General features: G+C 40.6%; 1 protein-coding gene across 8 annotated transcripts in view; it reads right to left on the bottom strand.

Moving 5' to 3' along the window:
- Window positions 1-15,079, bottom strand: part of NCOA6 (nuclear receptor coactivator 6) — a 47,309-nt gene that overhangs the window by 21,786 nt on the left and 10,444 nt on the right. For all 8 annotated transcript variants that reach the window (XR_005824779.1, XM_040575586.1, XM_040575588.1 and 5 more), the window contains 7 exons: window positions 10,437-10,589; window positions 10,070-10,344; window positions 7,565-7,720; window positions 6,867-6,989; window positions 5,411-5,539; window positions 3,580-4,395; window positions 606-752 (listed from right to left, as the gene is read on the bottom strand). Coding sequence is in view for 7 of the 8 variants with exons in the window: in XM_040575586.1 (XP_040431520.1) it covers window positions 606-752; window positions 3,580-4,395; window positions 5,411-5,539; window positions 6,867-6,989; window positions 7,565-7,720; window positions 10,070-10,334 (1,636 nt within the window). In the remaining variant the exon portion in view is untranslated. The remainder of the gene's footprint in view (window positions 1-605; window positions 753-3,579; window positions 4,396-5,410; window positions 5,540-6,866; window positions 6,990-7,564; window positions 7,721-10,069; window positions 10,345-10,436; window positions 10,590-15,079) is intronic.

Raw genomic sequence — 15,079 nt, 5'->3', positions numbered from 1 at the left:
CTGTTTTAGAATGGGTTGCAAAATAAATACACACACAGTAGTGATGACATCACATTATCAGGGTATCCATAATCCAGATGAAAGGCTAATAACAGAATTGTTAAACGGAGGCATTTGTGAACTAAAGATTTCATTTTTACAGGACTGTCTGTAAGCAGACTTCCAAAGCTTTTGAATGAACTAATAATCTTTTCAAATCACAAGAGCTTTTTATTTATTTATTATATTTTTATTTCTGTTTCTAAGATAACATCATCTTTTTTTTTCTGGACAAGAAGTTCCTTTTATGTTGTATCTTATTACCTTTAGTCTTCAATTGTCAACACTACTTCTATTTAATTTCTAAACGGATATTTCTGGATCCTAGTATAGCAGTCCTAAGCAATAATACTTGGGTTGTTTGAAAACCACAAGCAGCCTCCCATTTTAATTTTCCTCATTTAACAATACGCATAGCACACCACTGCAGCACTTTCAGCCCCAGGTAGCTAAAACTCTCTATTACTGGCAAGAATTTAATGTTTTAGTAATTGTGTTACACAAGTATAAGCATAGTTTTCTACAAAAAAAAGAAAAAAAAGAGGAAAAACTAGTTCCAAACAGACCTGTGTGCTGCACAGTTTGGCTAGTTTGTAGCTGCGGAGCTCCGCTGTTCACCGGTGTTCCTGGTGCTGTGGAAGGCACCTGACCTTGCATGAAGCTCTGGTTAGCCTGGCCTGAAGGGAACCCAGGAGGGAGGCGCTTGGGCATTCCTTAATACAAGAATTTTCTTATTAGTAAGTATGAAAAGAAGGAAGAAAGAAGAAAGAAAGGAAAAAAATCTATAACTGGATTATAATAGGAAAAATACCTTTGAATCTGTACTGTCACGTTACCGGTTTAGGCAGAAAGTAGTTTTTTGCCAATATACGAAACGCACCGAAGGCATGCTTACAGTTCTTATCTGTGCAATAGTTCTGCCTAACAAGCCACTATTACTCAGTTCAAAATGTAATTCTGCTTCTAGTTTAAGTAGAAAATTAACCCCATGGAAAAGGGAAAACTTTGACTTTGTAGAAATTAGAAATTCAAGTAACATAGTTCACTGTTTTCTTCTCTATTGCATCTCATCTCTGATCAGGCCCTTAACTGAATCCATGTACACAAACACAACTATCTTGTATTTTTATTACATTTTTTTTTTACTTTCTCAACAGAAACTCTCACCATAACACAACAAGTACACACCTTTTAGCACTCCTTTGCACTACTGGTGTGTGTACGCACACTCAGAATAACTCTTCCACCCAAAATGGGTTGAGAAATCTCCAGGGTAATGAGAGAGCATGGGGCTGGGCTACATACAAAGAGTCCAGAAAGGCTGCAGCAAGTCCCAACTTTACACAAGTAACCCTGCTATTCCAATAGCCAGACAGAGACCTAACAGGTCTGTATCTGGCACAATGTCCACACCTTGACACATCAAAACACCACTGCTGCTCTAGGACAGAGAGCAAAACCGTCACTGTGCCTACCAACATGAGCAGCAGCATAAACAGAACCCACTTTAACACAACTTTAACAGAACCCGCTTCTTTTAACTCACCATCACATAGATAGTGCCACGGACCTAGAAGTAACCTTGTCCTCCTGCATTTTTCTTATCCACAGACAGAATTTAACCTTGGTTCTGTGGTTACAGCCTCCTTACACACTTCACTGTATTGCTTATGTAAAGTGAGCTGGTCTTAGTTCTACAATTAATACTTTAAGATAATCAAGTTTACAGGTCAAACGTAAGGTACATCTGCAAATAGGGAACAAATACTTCTTGAAGCATCACCTCACAGGACTATAATTTTAGTTCTGCTAACCTTTTAGAAAAGTTCTGCATACAGAAATGCTTGAATTGAGAAAAAAAATGTTAATTTGGCCTACTCTCAATCTAATAAAAATTCTGATTTGCAAAATTCACTATGTGAAATGGAAGTGTTCGAAGGCAAGATAGCTGAAATTTGAAAGATCCCTAAACACAGCTTAAGCATGGACAGAAGCCAGGCAAGAACCTCCGCAAGTGGAAGATACCATAGCTTTACTGAAATCAACAGAATCCTGTCTGTTTAAATCAGATGAGGATTACTGATTTTAGCAATAAGGTCTAGAGTGAGTCCAAAAAAACATATTTTGATAGTTTATTTGGGGTATTATTTTTTAATAAAGCAAAAGCAGGATTTTGTCTATAGTAGGTTTACGTAGAAAGTAAAGAGAACACAGATTATATGCTATCTAGAGGTCAGGGTTACCCTACCTAGAGGATAGTGATTCCCGACTGGGGATATGTAGTTAGTGAGACAAAGCTGTAAAGAAATGTGACATTTCTAATAATAACAGCTTGAAGATGGAGACAAGAGAAGACATAGCAAGTACCGGGTGCTGGCAGACCCTAAGAACAGTTTGGAAGAGGAAAACCCTGAAACTAAGACAATTCACGTAAAACAAACTCATCCAAATTCATATGAGATCCATGATGCAGACAGAGAAGACACAGGACACTTGCCTAAATCAGTGGACCAAAAAATAGGTATTCCTTACAGATTTCAGATGCGCAATGTGAAAATAAAGGAAACTAAAATACATACAGTACTGTGTGTATTGGTGGACAAAGAATATGGCTTATGTTTTACATGTATGGAAAGAAAAAATTGTAAAGACTTAAGCAAGAGCTTGTGTATCTGAGTGCAGCCATTCAAGAGAAAGATGAATAAATGAATATTTTGAGAGAGAGAGAGAGAGAGAGAGAAAGAGAGAGAGAGAGAGAAAGTGCTAGAAGAAGTCAGGCACAGTACTAGAAAAGGCTCACAAGGGAAAAAGAAAAACAAGGACACAAGAGATCTTTGGATTGACAAATGAAATTCTTTCACTGTTACAGAAGCCTTCTAAGAGCAATAAGGCAAAGATGTGAGTGCAGAGGTCCAAGGAGAAAACTAAAGACCACACAACCAAAGAGGAAGTGAAAACATGCTTTGACCTACTCATTTTAGTGCAGGGAGTAAATTACTATAGCAGTAATAGCTCTTTCCTCTTTTGTATGGGAAGAAACTGATGACAAAGACAAGATGTACACACAACTTAGAAGGGAAAATGCAAAATAAAGCCTCACTTCTGTAGCAGAAAATGTAAGTGGTGACAGAGGAAGCTGAAGAGAAAAAGAAAAGGTTCATTTGTTTTTGTCACTCTCTCCCTTTCTCAAAAGGAACAAAAAAGCAACATCAAAACAACCAACCCAAAACAACTCTGAATATCCGGAACAATATCCTGTAAGGCAGTGAAAGAACTGTCAAGAGGATGACTGGGAGTCATAACTAGCAACTGCATATAGCAATTTCTTTCTGCAGTGGCCAAGAGTTTACTTCTAGATTACTACAGAGAGCTAGGTAGTAGAACTGAAGTAACACTGATGCTAATTCACCCACACCCACCTTATCCATAGACTATCTATGTCTTTATTTTGTCTCTTCAAGGATCTTTTCAAAAGGAACAGTAACCTAGCCATTTTATGTTTTTCCTTGTAAAATAAACGACTGTCTCAGTACTTCTTACCTCCTAAGCCAGGGTGCAAACCTTGTGGACCTTGGTTTTGCTGCTGCATCACCATGAAGTTGGGGGGTACGTTCCCCTGTTGCACCATAGGATTACGACTGGGAGAACTGACAGGCTGCTGAAATCCCTGGGAAAGTGTGCTACTCTGGGGAGGCCTTGGTCCCATCTGCTGCTGCGCCTGGTTAACTGTTGGAGATGATGCAGGAGATCCCTGCTGGAAGGAGGAGGGTGAGGAAGCAGGAGATTTGTTGGTCAGGTGGGGTTGCTGTAGTGGTGTAGGAACCCGTGAGGGCCCTCCCTGAAGGCTTTTCATTTGAGGAGCAGTAAACTGGCCAGGATTGCTCATTTGGGGAAAGTTTGAGTGAGCCTGGGAAGCTTGCTGGCTTCCAAAAGGATATGGAGGTGGAGGATGAGTAGGAGTTTGTACTGTGGCTAGAGATGGTCTTGCTTGAAGTTGCTGCTGCATTTGTCCAGACAATGGGGCCTTTTTCCAACCCTGGTTTACTGTCAATGTACCCAGTGCTCCCTGGGTTGGAGGAGGCTGAAGTGCTCCTGAAGGAAGCTGGTTCCAGCCAGGGGGAACCGGAACCTGTGCTGGTGAAGTAAATGAAGGTCGAATACCCTGCTGTGGCTGCTGATGTGGCTGCGGAGGACGTGTCTGCAACTGTGTTTGTTGCTGCAATTGCTGAAAGTTGGCTGAGTTCATTTGCCTGTTTACAGGAACTGACTGCATTGGATGGAGTTGCGGAGCTAAAGATCCAGATGGATGATTTTGCTGCTGGATATTTAGCCCAGATAAAAGTGGGTCCATTGCATCTATTAAAATAGCAAAGAAAAGTAAAAAAGTAAATAACCTACTGTAGGCAAAAAACACCACAAAACAAGAAAGGATAGATTGTTCGCTTGCATATGCTCACTCTGCTGAAGTTAAGGTCTAACAAAATGCTCCAGTGTTCCAATTTCTCCAATAGACAGAGCAGGCAATGCTCTGAAAGTTTTCAAAGTGTCTGGGGATCCTGAGAAGGTCTCATGAATTTATAACCTCTCCAATAAAACACCGTAACTCCACTGCACTTGTTCCTACAAACATAAGCCTTCTATATACTTATTGGTAGAATAATACAAATTATTAGCAGCATTATTTCTACCAACTAAAAAATGTGGCATAACAATGAATTAAGACAGTATCATAAGCTAGCATTCGTAGAATATTTAAAACATTTACCACAAAACACTGTAAAAATAAATACTGCAAAGTTCTATAGAAGTTGGCAAGTATTACCACCATTTTACTGAGGGAGAAGTAATAACCTCCTCTTTTTCTATAGTCCCAAAATGCAATTAGCTTATACTACCAAAATTATGAAGAAAAAACAAAACAAAACTGAACATACAACTCCCAGCGCCTACACCCCACAAAATCCCCACACTTTAAGCTTCCAGTTTATCTACTCCTGGAAAAGCATTTTTTCCTCAGTCTAGTGCAATTGCTTCCTACCTGCCTCGCATTCAACCAATCCCTTCCTTAACAAAAAGCTCAGTCATAACAGCTCTAGCGCTCTCCTAGCAAAAGGTACTGTCACTGTGCAATGCATTTGAACAAAATAACAAGCAACCTGGTGACTTTTAGATACCCAAATTATCTGACAAGTGTTACCATATTAATAGGGGCAGGGAGGGTTCCCCAGAAAGAGCAACTCTCAGAAAAGGCAAAGGAAATAATGCAGGGCAACTCCGTAGTTCATTTACAAGTACATATGCTGAAGAAAAAATAAAAATAAAGAAAGAATATTTTCAGGTAAAGGTCAGTGTTACGACTAACTGTTACCACCTGGCTGTGAGGAAGGTCTAGGTGTTCTTGGCTGCAGCTCAGTACTAGCACCACTTGCCACCATAGAGGAGGGCACATTTCCACTCTGGGACATCATGACAGCTGCGGCATTGCTCATTCTTATTAAACCTTTAAAAAAAAAAGAAGCCACAATACATATTATCAAGTATTGCAGTTTTACATACAAAAGAGTTTTAAAATTTTTGCTTTGTTAATAAAACATGTCTTTATAGAGAAGTCAGTTTAGACAAATTGTTCCTCCAAAATAACCTGAGGACACAGATCTCTGCCTCAAAGTTTAGATTCTCTGGAATAAACGAAGTGAACATCATACTGAAGCTGTTCTTTTAGCACCAAGCCTTTAGAAGGCTATAGGAAAAAACACTGCCTACTTGTGAATTGAGACTTCAGTTTCCTGTCTGACTAGCCACTAAAGTCACTTGCCACCAAGTGATAATACTGTCAAAGTTAGGCACATACTAGGTTTTTGCAAAATCTGATAGTAGAAAGTAATTGATTCATTGTAAGAGTAAACAGATTCATTGTTTCTTTTACAAAGGCTGCTATCTTGTAAATGGTTTATATTGTTGACCTGCTGGTTAAATTGTTTTATTTGTATTGTTTATCTGTATGCAGGAAATGAAGCTCATGATCATCACAAGGAAGATCAGAGCAACTGCCTTCAAAGTAAAACCTCCTTTAAATATTTTATGTTCTTTGCTAAGCACAATGATTTAAACTACCGTTTAATCAGGTAAAATGTTATTTCCATTCATTCCACCAACAGCCACACATGTATCTTAAACTGTCAAAAATGGTCTCTGTATTTTAACTGCATTAAATCCTATTTACTAAGGTACTAACTAGTTTATCTTGCCTTTTATTCAGCTATTGAAATAAAATATCATGTTTTTCTTTCAACTCTTCATGAAATCTGACTTTCATAATTAAAAATTACTTATCATGCATATAAAAATTTACCATCTGATAAAACTACAATTCTCCAAAACTCATTCTCTATGATCAGATCTCAAAAGTTTATCTGAAAATAGAGAGACTAACAGTAATGAGTGTCCTGTCCTCCCCCTATAAGAGATTTAATCTAAAATAGCTTATTTTTGTGCATTGAATAAAGGCTTATGCTCATTTTCATAAGACAGAAAAGTGTGATAATTTGTGCACAAAGTGAATTGACTATACTAAATTGATTTTACAGCCTTTATAGAAAAAAATCAAAAAAAAACACATCCAAATCACTCCAACATTTGTGGGGCACAATGCAGCCAACCGTTTACTTTACATAATATCAGACATAGTTTGACAGTACGGAAACAAGAACATAGGATAATTTAATGGCAGTTATAATTCTGTGAATCATAATTGCTGTAACTAGTGAAATTTCACAATAAGCTTATTAAATTTCAAACTGTATAAAACTAAATAATTAAAAATTTACCTTGTCCCCCTTGCATGGGAAATCCTGTTTCCATTCGTACTGAGTTGTTTGCTCCCAGGGGCCCATTGATTCGGACATCTTGGCTTCTATTTTGAGCTAAAGCTAAATTGATAGCACCTTCGCCTAGAAGTAATACACAATTTGGGGGAACTGAATGATATACAGGAAAGCAGAATGCAGACAATTTCAAAAGTACGTTTAAAAGATTTAAAGGAAGGAAGGACAAACTTTACCAATAATATGCACTTTAGGAGGACAGTTATGCAGGCTACCTTTATTATTAGTGTTTCAATTTTAAGAAAAAACAACGCTGTGACAAACATTAAATGCCCTCAGTTTCATCTTGAACAACACAGATATTTCAGTTGTGAAACCCATGTAAAACTTGTTTTTAAGAGAGTCTCATATGAAACAACCCGAAAAAAAAAATAGGACACATTTTGCTAGTAGCGCTCACAAAAACATTTTTCAGGGGGCTTCCCGACACTTAGAGGATTTTCAGCCATTGTTTCTATTATTACACCTATTCTCAGAAGAATAAAAGCCTTGAGCTACCTTTTCATTGAAGTTATTCTCCAAATTGTTGAATTAAAAGTTTTGCAACATTAACCAAGTACACAAAGTCACTTGTTGACTATATATAAATGCTAGTATATTTGCAGATTAATGCCTTTGAAAATAAATTAGGTGTGAAATACCTTCAATCTGAACTGAGAGAATTCCCAGGTCACGAAGCTGTTGGTTATTATTCTGAGCCAGAATCCGCAGCCGCTCTGCAGCTTCGCGTGGTATATTGAAGGTAACACGTACACTGTTCCAAGGCTCTATCTTCTGCAGTTTTAACTGGTTGGATTCTTAAAAGAAAAAAGGTCAAAGTCACTGCAAAGTCAGTTTTCAAACAAGTATAGTGAAATAACTTGTTAAAAAAGCACAGCTGAAAAAAATCTGCAACAACTATTCCAGGCTAGTCTCAGATACTGGAGAGTTCTCCAGAACAGATGTAAAGTGACTCATACTGCCAAACCACTTTCCAAAAATTAGCAAAATAAGAATTTCCCAAATTATAAACAATAAAATAGGCAACACAAATACTTGACAATATTACTCAAAATTTGAAATATTCTGTGAATAAACTACTTTGGAAAGACAGAATACCTAATAAATCAGATAAAATACATTTGTTAGTATACCACATAGATGAGTGAATACAAGAATGAAACCACTGATTTCACTCTGCAAGATGCTTGTGAAACTTCTTTGCAGAAGGCAGGTGCCAGAGACCTAGCTGTATTGTATTTCATTAATTTATACCATATTATTTAACTTTTCTGAACAGGTATGTTCAACCCACTGCAAAAACCGTATTAAAGTTGTGCAAAATATTTAGCTACAGATTTTTTGTAAACCCGTTCTACGTATGAGTGTTTCTATGCTGATCAATTGTTTTAAGAGTAACAGGTGAGAATTAGAAAAAAGGTAGGCCAGTGATGTTGGATATATTTATTCTAAGTGATACCTAGCTAAAATATAGCTATGAAATGCTTTTTAGGGTCATTAAAATATATATTGCTATTACAGATTTATAAGCTTCCAGTTTCAAGCTTTTTGAACAGGAAGCCCTTCTGAAAACAATAAGCATTTGCTCAAATTTTAGTCAGCTATGTTTTCCACTATGACAGCAGACTTACAAAAAGTGTGCTAAGTTTTGGTTAGAACATGCCATTTAAGAACATGCCATTTAAGAGTGTCAGTAACTCACTCCTAACTTCACAAAATCACAGAATGGCCTGGGTTGGAAGGGACCTCAAAGATAATCCAGTACCAACCCCCTGCCATGGGCAGGGACACCACCCACTAGATCAGGTTGCTCAGAGCCCCATCCAGCCTGGCCTTGAACACTGCCAGGGATGGGGCATCCACAGCTTCTCTGGGCAGCCTGTTACAGTGCCTCACCACCCTCTGAGTGAAGAATTTGCTCTTTACCTTCTAATCTAAATCTCCCCTCTTTTAGTTTAAAACCATTCCCTCTTGTCCTGTCAATAACTGACTGAGCCAAGAGTCGCTCTCCATCTTTTTTATAGGTACCCTTTGAGTAATGAAAGGCTGTGATGAGGTCACCCCGAAGCCTTCTCTTCTCCAGGCTGAACAGCCCCAGCTCTCTCAGCCTTGCTCCGTAGGAGAGGTGCTCCAGCCCTCTGATTGTCTTTGTGGCCCTCCTCTGGACCTGCTCCAACAGCCCCACATCCTTCTTGTGCTGGGGGCCCCAAACATGGGCACAAGGCTCCAGGTGGGGCCTCATCAGGGCAGAGCAGAGGGGCACAATCACCTCCCTCCACCTGCTGCCCACCCCTCTGTCGATGCAGCCCAGGATGCAGTTGGCCTTCTGCTGGCTCATGCTGAGCTTTTTGTCCACCAGAACCCCCACGTCCCTCCCCGCAGGGCTGCTCTCAGCAAGTTCTTCTCCCAGCCTGTACTCATGTCTGGGATTGCCCTGACCCAGGTGCAGCACCTTGCACTTGGACTTGTTGAACCTGATGCGGTTCATGTGGGCCCACTTCTCCAGCCTGCCCAGGTCCCTTTGGATGGCATCCCTTCCTTCAGTGGACAGATACCTTTTCTCCAAATCTAGCTGTGCTGGTAAAAGATGCTGTCCTAAAAGCCTGTGTCACTTACTAGCTAGAGTTGCCTGTCACAAGACCTCAGTGGGCACATGGGGCCATATGAGAAAACTCCATAGCCCCCCTTCTGAAAAAGTCACGTAGGTTAAGTCAGTGCAGCAGCAAAGCAGCTGACTTGAACTAGCACAGTTATTTCAGAGCAAATCTATTCTCAACTGCAATAGTTTAAATTGGATGGTTTCGATATTAAAAAACATGTCCTGTTTGGACAAGTCTGGTTTCACTTTCACACTACAAAGCATTATGTAATGTAAGGAAATGAAAGAGAAAAAAACAAGTAAAACATTGGAACTGAATAGGAATAAATGAACTCACTAATGAAATCAGTTTGAAACAATAAATTAACTTCAAAAACTTGTACTCTGTGCCTAAGAAGTGTAGCTCCCAAACTCACTAATAACAACCTTCACAAATCTTACTACCAAGTAACTCGAAAACAATATAATCAGCTTCTTTTTACAAGCATCCTGATTATGTAATTAAGCATTTTAAGGACAATTGAAAAATGATAAAGAAATACATTACCCATGTGTAAAAGGCCAGGCACATTCTCCAGTATGACACTTAGTTTCTGCTCAAAGTCTCTATCCCCTATATCTCCTTTAAAAGCTACAAAGATCGTGGAATCTTCAGGAGTAGCCTCCTGTTTCAGTTCATCTTCCTCCAGTCCTGAATCAAAATCCACCTCTAAGTCTTCCATAGCTGAGGAGTACAAGGAGGCATACGTATCTTCCAAGTTTGGTAGATCATCCAAAACCATTGTGTCCAACAATGGTAGCCAGTCAGACATTAAGAAGATGCTTTGAAGGGGGGAAAAAATAGTTAGTACAGTGTGTAAAGACACTAACTACGGCATTCAACAGCACGCAAAGAGCACTGACAGAAAACCTACCAGGTGACCCAGTGCGAGGGCCTGTGAGACAAACTGTGTGACTCTGAAAACCGTGGCCATTGCAGTAGCCAAGTTGTTTGTCCACTAGAACAAACAGAAGTGTTTTCCTGACGGAATCCTTCCACACGTGCCTTGAGCAGTATTCCAGCTGACCTAAATGATAGTTGGGTAAATGGGGGGGGGGGAGATAAAAAAAATGAAAATCAATTACATTCATCTCCACATCGTACAGAGGACAAAAAGCACCCAGAATCAATGCTACAATGCCTGACTGCCAGGAAATTGTGGAACACACAGTAATACTTACAATTACAGAAAGACAGGTGGGGAAACACCAAATTTAACTTTAGGGACTTTGTACAACAAAGCAGAAGGAAAGCCACAGAACATTCTTACCAGGAGATATTTAGCATTTGACAACTTCATGTCCAAGGAAATCTTAAGCATGCTATGCTTGCTTTATAAAAACTTGTAAAAATGTAGGTGGTTCTCAGATGCTTATGCATATTACTACCTGAAATGTACTCCTCCTGTGCCAGCCCACAACTTCCCCCCCATCTCCCTGTTGAGCATAGATAAGAATGAATTCAGTAAATCACGTCACGCTCCTGATGTTTTTCACTTTATGAAAGATCTAGATTTTGCAATAAATTTTACAGAATCACAGAATGTTAAGGATTGGAAGGGACCTTGAAAGATCATCTAGTCCAATCCCCCCGCCGGAGCAGGAACACCTCGATCAGGTCACACAGGAACACGTCCAGGCGGGTTTTGAAAGTCTCCATAGAAGGAGACTCCACAACCCCCCTGGGCAGCCTGTCCCAGTGCTCTGTCACCCTCACCGTGAAGAAGTTTCATCTCATATTTAAGCGGAACCTCCTACGTTCCAGCTTGCACCCATTGCCCCTTGTCTTCTCATTGGGTGTCACCGAGAAGAGCCTGGCTCCATCCTCCTGACACTCACCCTTTACATATTTATAAACATCAATGAGGTCACCCCTCAGTCTACTCTTCTCCAAGCTAAAAAGACCCAGCTCCACCAGGCTCTCCCCGTAAGGGAGATGTTTCACTCCCTTAATCATCCTCGTGGCTCTGCGCTGGGCGCTCTCAAGCAGTTCCCTGTCCTTGAACTGAGGGGCCCAGAGCTGGATGCAATATTCCGGATGTGGTCTCACCAGGGCAGAGTAGGGGGGGGGGAGAACCTCTCTCGACCTACTAACCACAGCCCTTCTGATACACCCCAGGATGCCACCGGCCTTCTTGGCCACAAGGGCACAGGGCTGGCTCATGGTCATCCGGCTGTCCACCAGGACCCCCAGGTCCCTCACCCCTCTGCTGCTTTCCAGCAGGGCAGTCCCCAGCTTATACCGGTGTCTGGGGTTGTTCTTGCCCAGATGCAGGACTCTACACTTGCTCTCTTTATATTTCATTAAGTTTCTCCCCACCCAACTCTCCAACCTGTCCAGATCCTGCTGGATGGCAGCACAGCCTTCCGGCGTGTCAGCCACTCCTCCCAGTTTAGTGTCATCAGCAAACTTGCTGACAGCGCACTCCTTTCCCTCACCCAAGTCATCAATGAATATATTGAACAACACTGGCCCCAGTACCAACCCCTGATGGACTCCACTAGATACAGGCCTCCAGCTCGACTCCATCCCATTGACCACAACCCTTTGGCTTCTTCCCTTCGGCCAGGTCACAGTCCTCCTCACCACCCGATCGTCCAGACCACACTTCCTCAGTTTAGCTGCGAGTTTAGTTACATTATGATAGTTATCTACACAGAAGTACAAACCTGAGACAGAAGTCATCCCTACAAGCACAGTGAACAATACCAACTTACAGGCAGGACGCACGTTTCTCCACTTCACCGCAGACTGTGACAACGGCTCTAGGATGAACTCCTCCATGCAAGGCAGCTCAGCCTCCTACCTCTGCTCTCACACTCGATGCTTAGTGAGTATTTCTTAAAGAATTAAAACCATCTCCATCACGAGCCAAAGCTGATGTCAAAGCTAAAAAAGGGACCTGCTCCTGACCACCACTGTCAAAAACAAATCAAATCAACAGGCAAGGCTGTCAAGACCTCGTAACTCCAAAGCTGTCAGTATTAAATACGATGCACCACAAACGTTTAGCTCAGGATGAGATGCCATCAAATAGGATACAGATTGGGGTTTTTGGCAGAGGTTCAAGTTCCCAACACAAATTAAAACCACAAGTCGGAGATTCAAGGTGAATTGCAGAGAGAGGCTGGGAAAAAAATAATAATAATACAAAAGGGTAACTGTGCTAGAAAAGCTTAGATTCAGCTCTACATTATTTGCACACTCTCCTAATATTGCTGAAGGGACAGCACCCCAAATGAAGAAACAAGCACTCGAAAGTCACGACGCACAGCCCCAGGGCAGCTCTCTGCACACACATTTATTGGGCAGCGATTTTACAAAACTCAATTTTTAATTCTCCCTTACAACCCTACACCACGCTACGCAGACTAAATGGCATTAATGAATAATAATCTATTTTACATACAGTTACTCTCTTCGCACTGTGCAGCACTAGGCCCCCATTCTTGAACACTACTCAAATCTGGGATTAAAAGGAAATCTAATTTTGTAATCCCAAACTCTTCTGCAGTCGTGCACTGAAGGTAAGTAAAAATATTTCACAGTCACTGATCTGTTTACACTGTGCTTTTATAAGTTAGTTATTGTTACCACAGAAATTTTAAAAATGGGGAACTGATATAAAAATTAAAAAAAAAAACAACACCACAGACAAACTGAACGCTGAGACAATTCAATCTTTTATTTTCTCCCAGGACTCCTCTGTGTCTAACTTACAGGTCTGAGCATTCAGCAGCTCCATTAAGTCAAATTCCAGTTTCACATCAGGTGCCCAGAAAATGGGAATGACAATTGATAACCCTCTGTGAAAAGCTGATTTAACTGACTGTCACACAGAAGCTCCTCAATGGGCTGGGTTGGTTACCCTACCCAGGAGATAGTTCCTTCCCTTTCTGCATCCTTGCATTATTCATTACACATATACTGACTTCCAGAAGAAATGAACTCTGAGTCCTACACAAATAACAATCTCTTAAGGACAAAGCACAACCATTCCGTGCCCTGAATGAGCATCCTGTGTAAAATAAGCAGTACCTTTTGGGGAAAAAAAATAAAATCTAAAAACCTTGTATAAACTATTCAGGAAGAGAGATCTTGGCTCATTACACAAGATTTTAAACATTGAAAAAAGCACAATTACTTGGGGGATGGGTATGTTCCATCTCCAGTGAGAAACATGAATATTTCTGACAATCCCTAACACCACAGAAATATTTTTTTTCCTATAAAAACACAAACTCTTCAAATGCTTTTTTTTTTTTTTTTTAATTTGAATCAAAGCGTCTGAAGCATCAATCTTCTCTGTGAAAGAGCAGAAGACCCCAGACTGCTACAGTGGCAGTTTAAAACACACAAAAACACTGCAGCTTAGACTGAATTCCACCAGTCTCACCTCAACCTGTACAAATCCGCCATAATTTGTTGAAATTATGGCACCTCATGAAAAAGACAGAAATATAGTTTGCTAAATGCCAGAGGACCACAGGTCTTGTTTCATTTGATTCAGAAAACCATAGGACTGCAGGGAACACTTGAATTAAGAAAAAAATAGGAATAAGCTTTAAATTTTACTTTCTTTGTAAGGGTACTACATTCAGATTTGCAGCTGAGGCTCCCTTTTTGCATTTCTCACATCATGCTCCTCTCTGCCACATCCACCTCCTTCTCTCCCTCTCAGAGGCACACAGTTTAGTCCACTTCTATATTCAGGTACAATTTATCTTGACTGTGACAGGAGGAAGTAGTGATTTGCAAAATCTTCAGGCAGAACACCACACGTCTTCCATCTCGGAACCACATGAATCCCAGCTGCATCCCTCGTGCTAACAAACTCTGTAATCTCTTGGTTATAAATTTGACTCCCACAAATCACAAGCCAACCCATGACCATAATTAGCATGGATCTTCATTCAGCACTCCTCACATAAACCCCCCCAAAAAAACATGGAAGCCCTTTAGGCATAGGCACGCACAGGTAAAACACTGGCCCTTCAATAACTCCCGTAACCTTCATTAACTTCTAGCAGCCTAGGAGAGCATCTCCAATGAGCAAAAATCAGACTTCAACGGGCCTGCAGAACCTCAACAAATTTCATAAACTCAAGCGTTCACACTTACACGGCAGCACAAACACATCTCTGAATATCATTGTGTGTTCAAAGAACAAGGATGGCTTCCCTCCCGTCCCCACACCGTTTCTTTTTTTTTTTTTTTTTTTTTTTTTTAAGGTTTCCAATTCCTTATTTCCCTCCTTACACAATTGTTTCTGGAAACTGAGCACAAGCCCAGTGCCACCACGTGGCAACCACTTACCTGCGACCCCAGACTGTGGCAAGCTACAACAACGTGAGAAGTGCCTTATACCTGTTTATAATAGGGTTGGCCTTGTATAGGATTTGCTGATTACTAAAAAAAAAAAGTGCTGCTGAATTAAGAGAGGCGAGGATACGTAGCAAGGTAACAGACTAATAGCCAAAACATCAGCAGTGTGTCAGTTTTCTGGCCAATGCCCAC

Source organism: Cygnus olor, chromosome 16, assembly GCF_009769625.2.
Source record: "Cygnus olor isolate bCygOlo1 chromosome 16, bCygOlo1.pri.v2, whole genome shotgun sequence".
In the NCBI taxonomy this organism is placed as follows: domain Eukaryota; kingdom Metazoa; phylum Chordata; class Aves; order Anseriformes; family Anatidae; genus Cygnus; species Cygnus olor.
The sequence above is the reverse complement of the archived record's forward strand: the minus strand, read 5'-3'. Positions and strand labels throughout refer to the sequence as shown.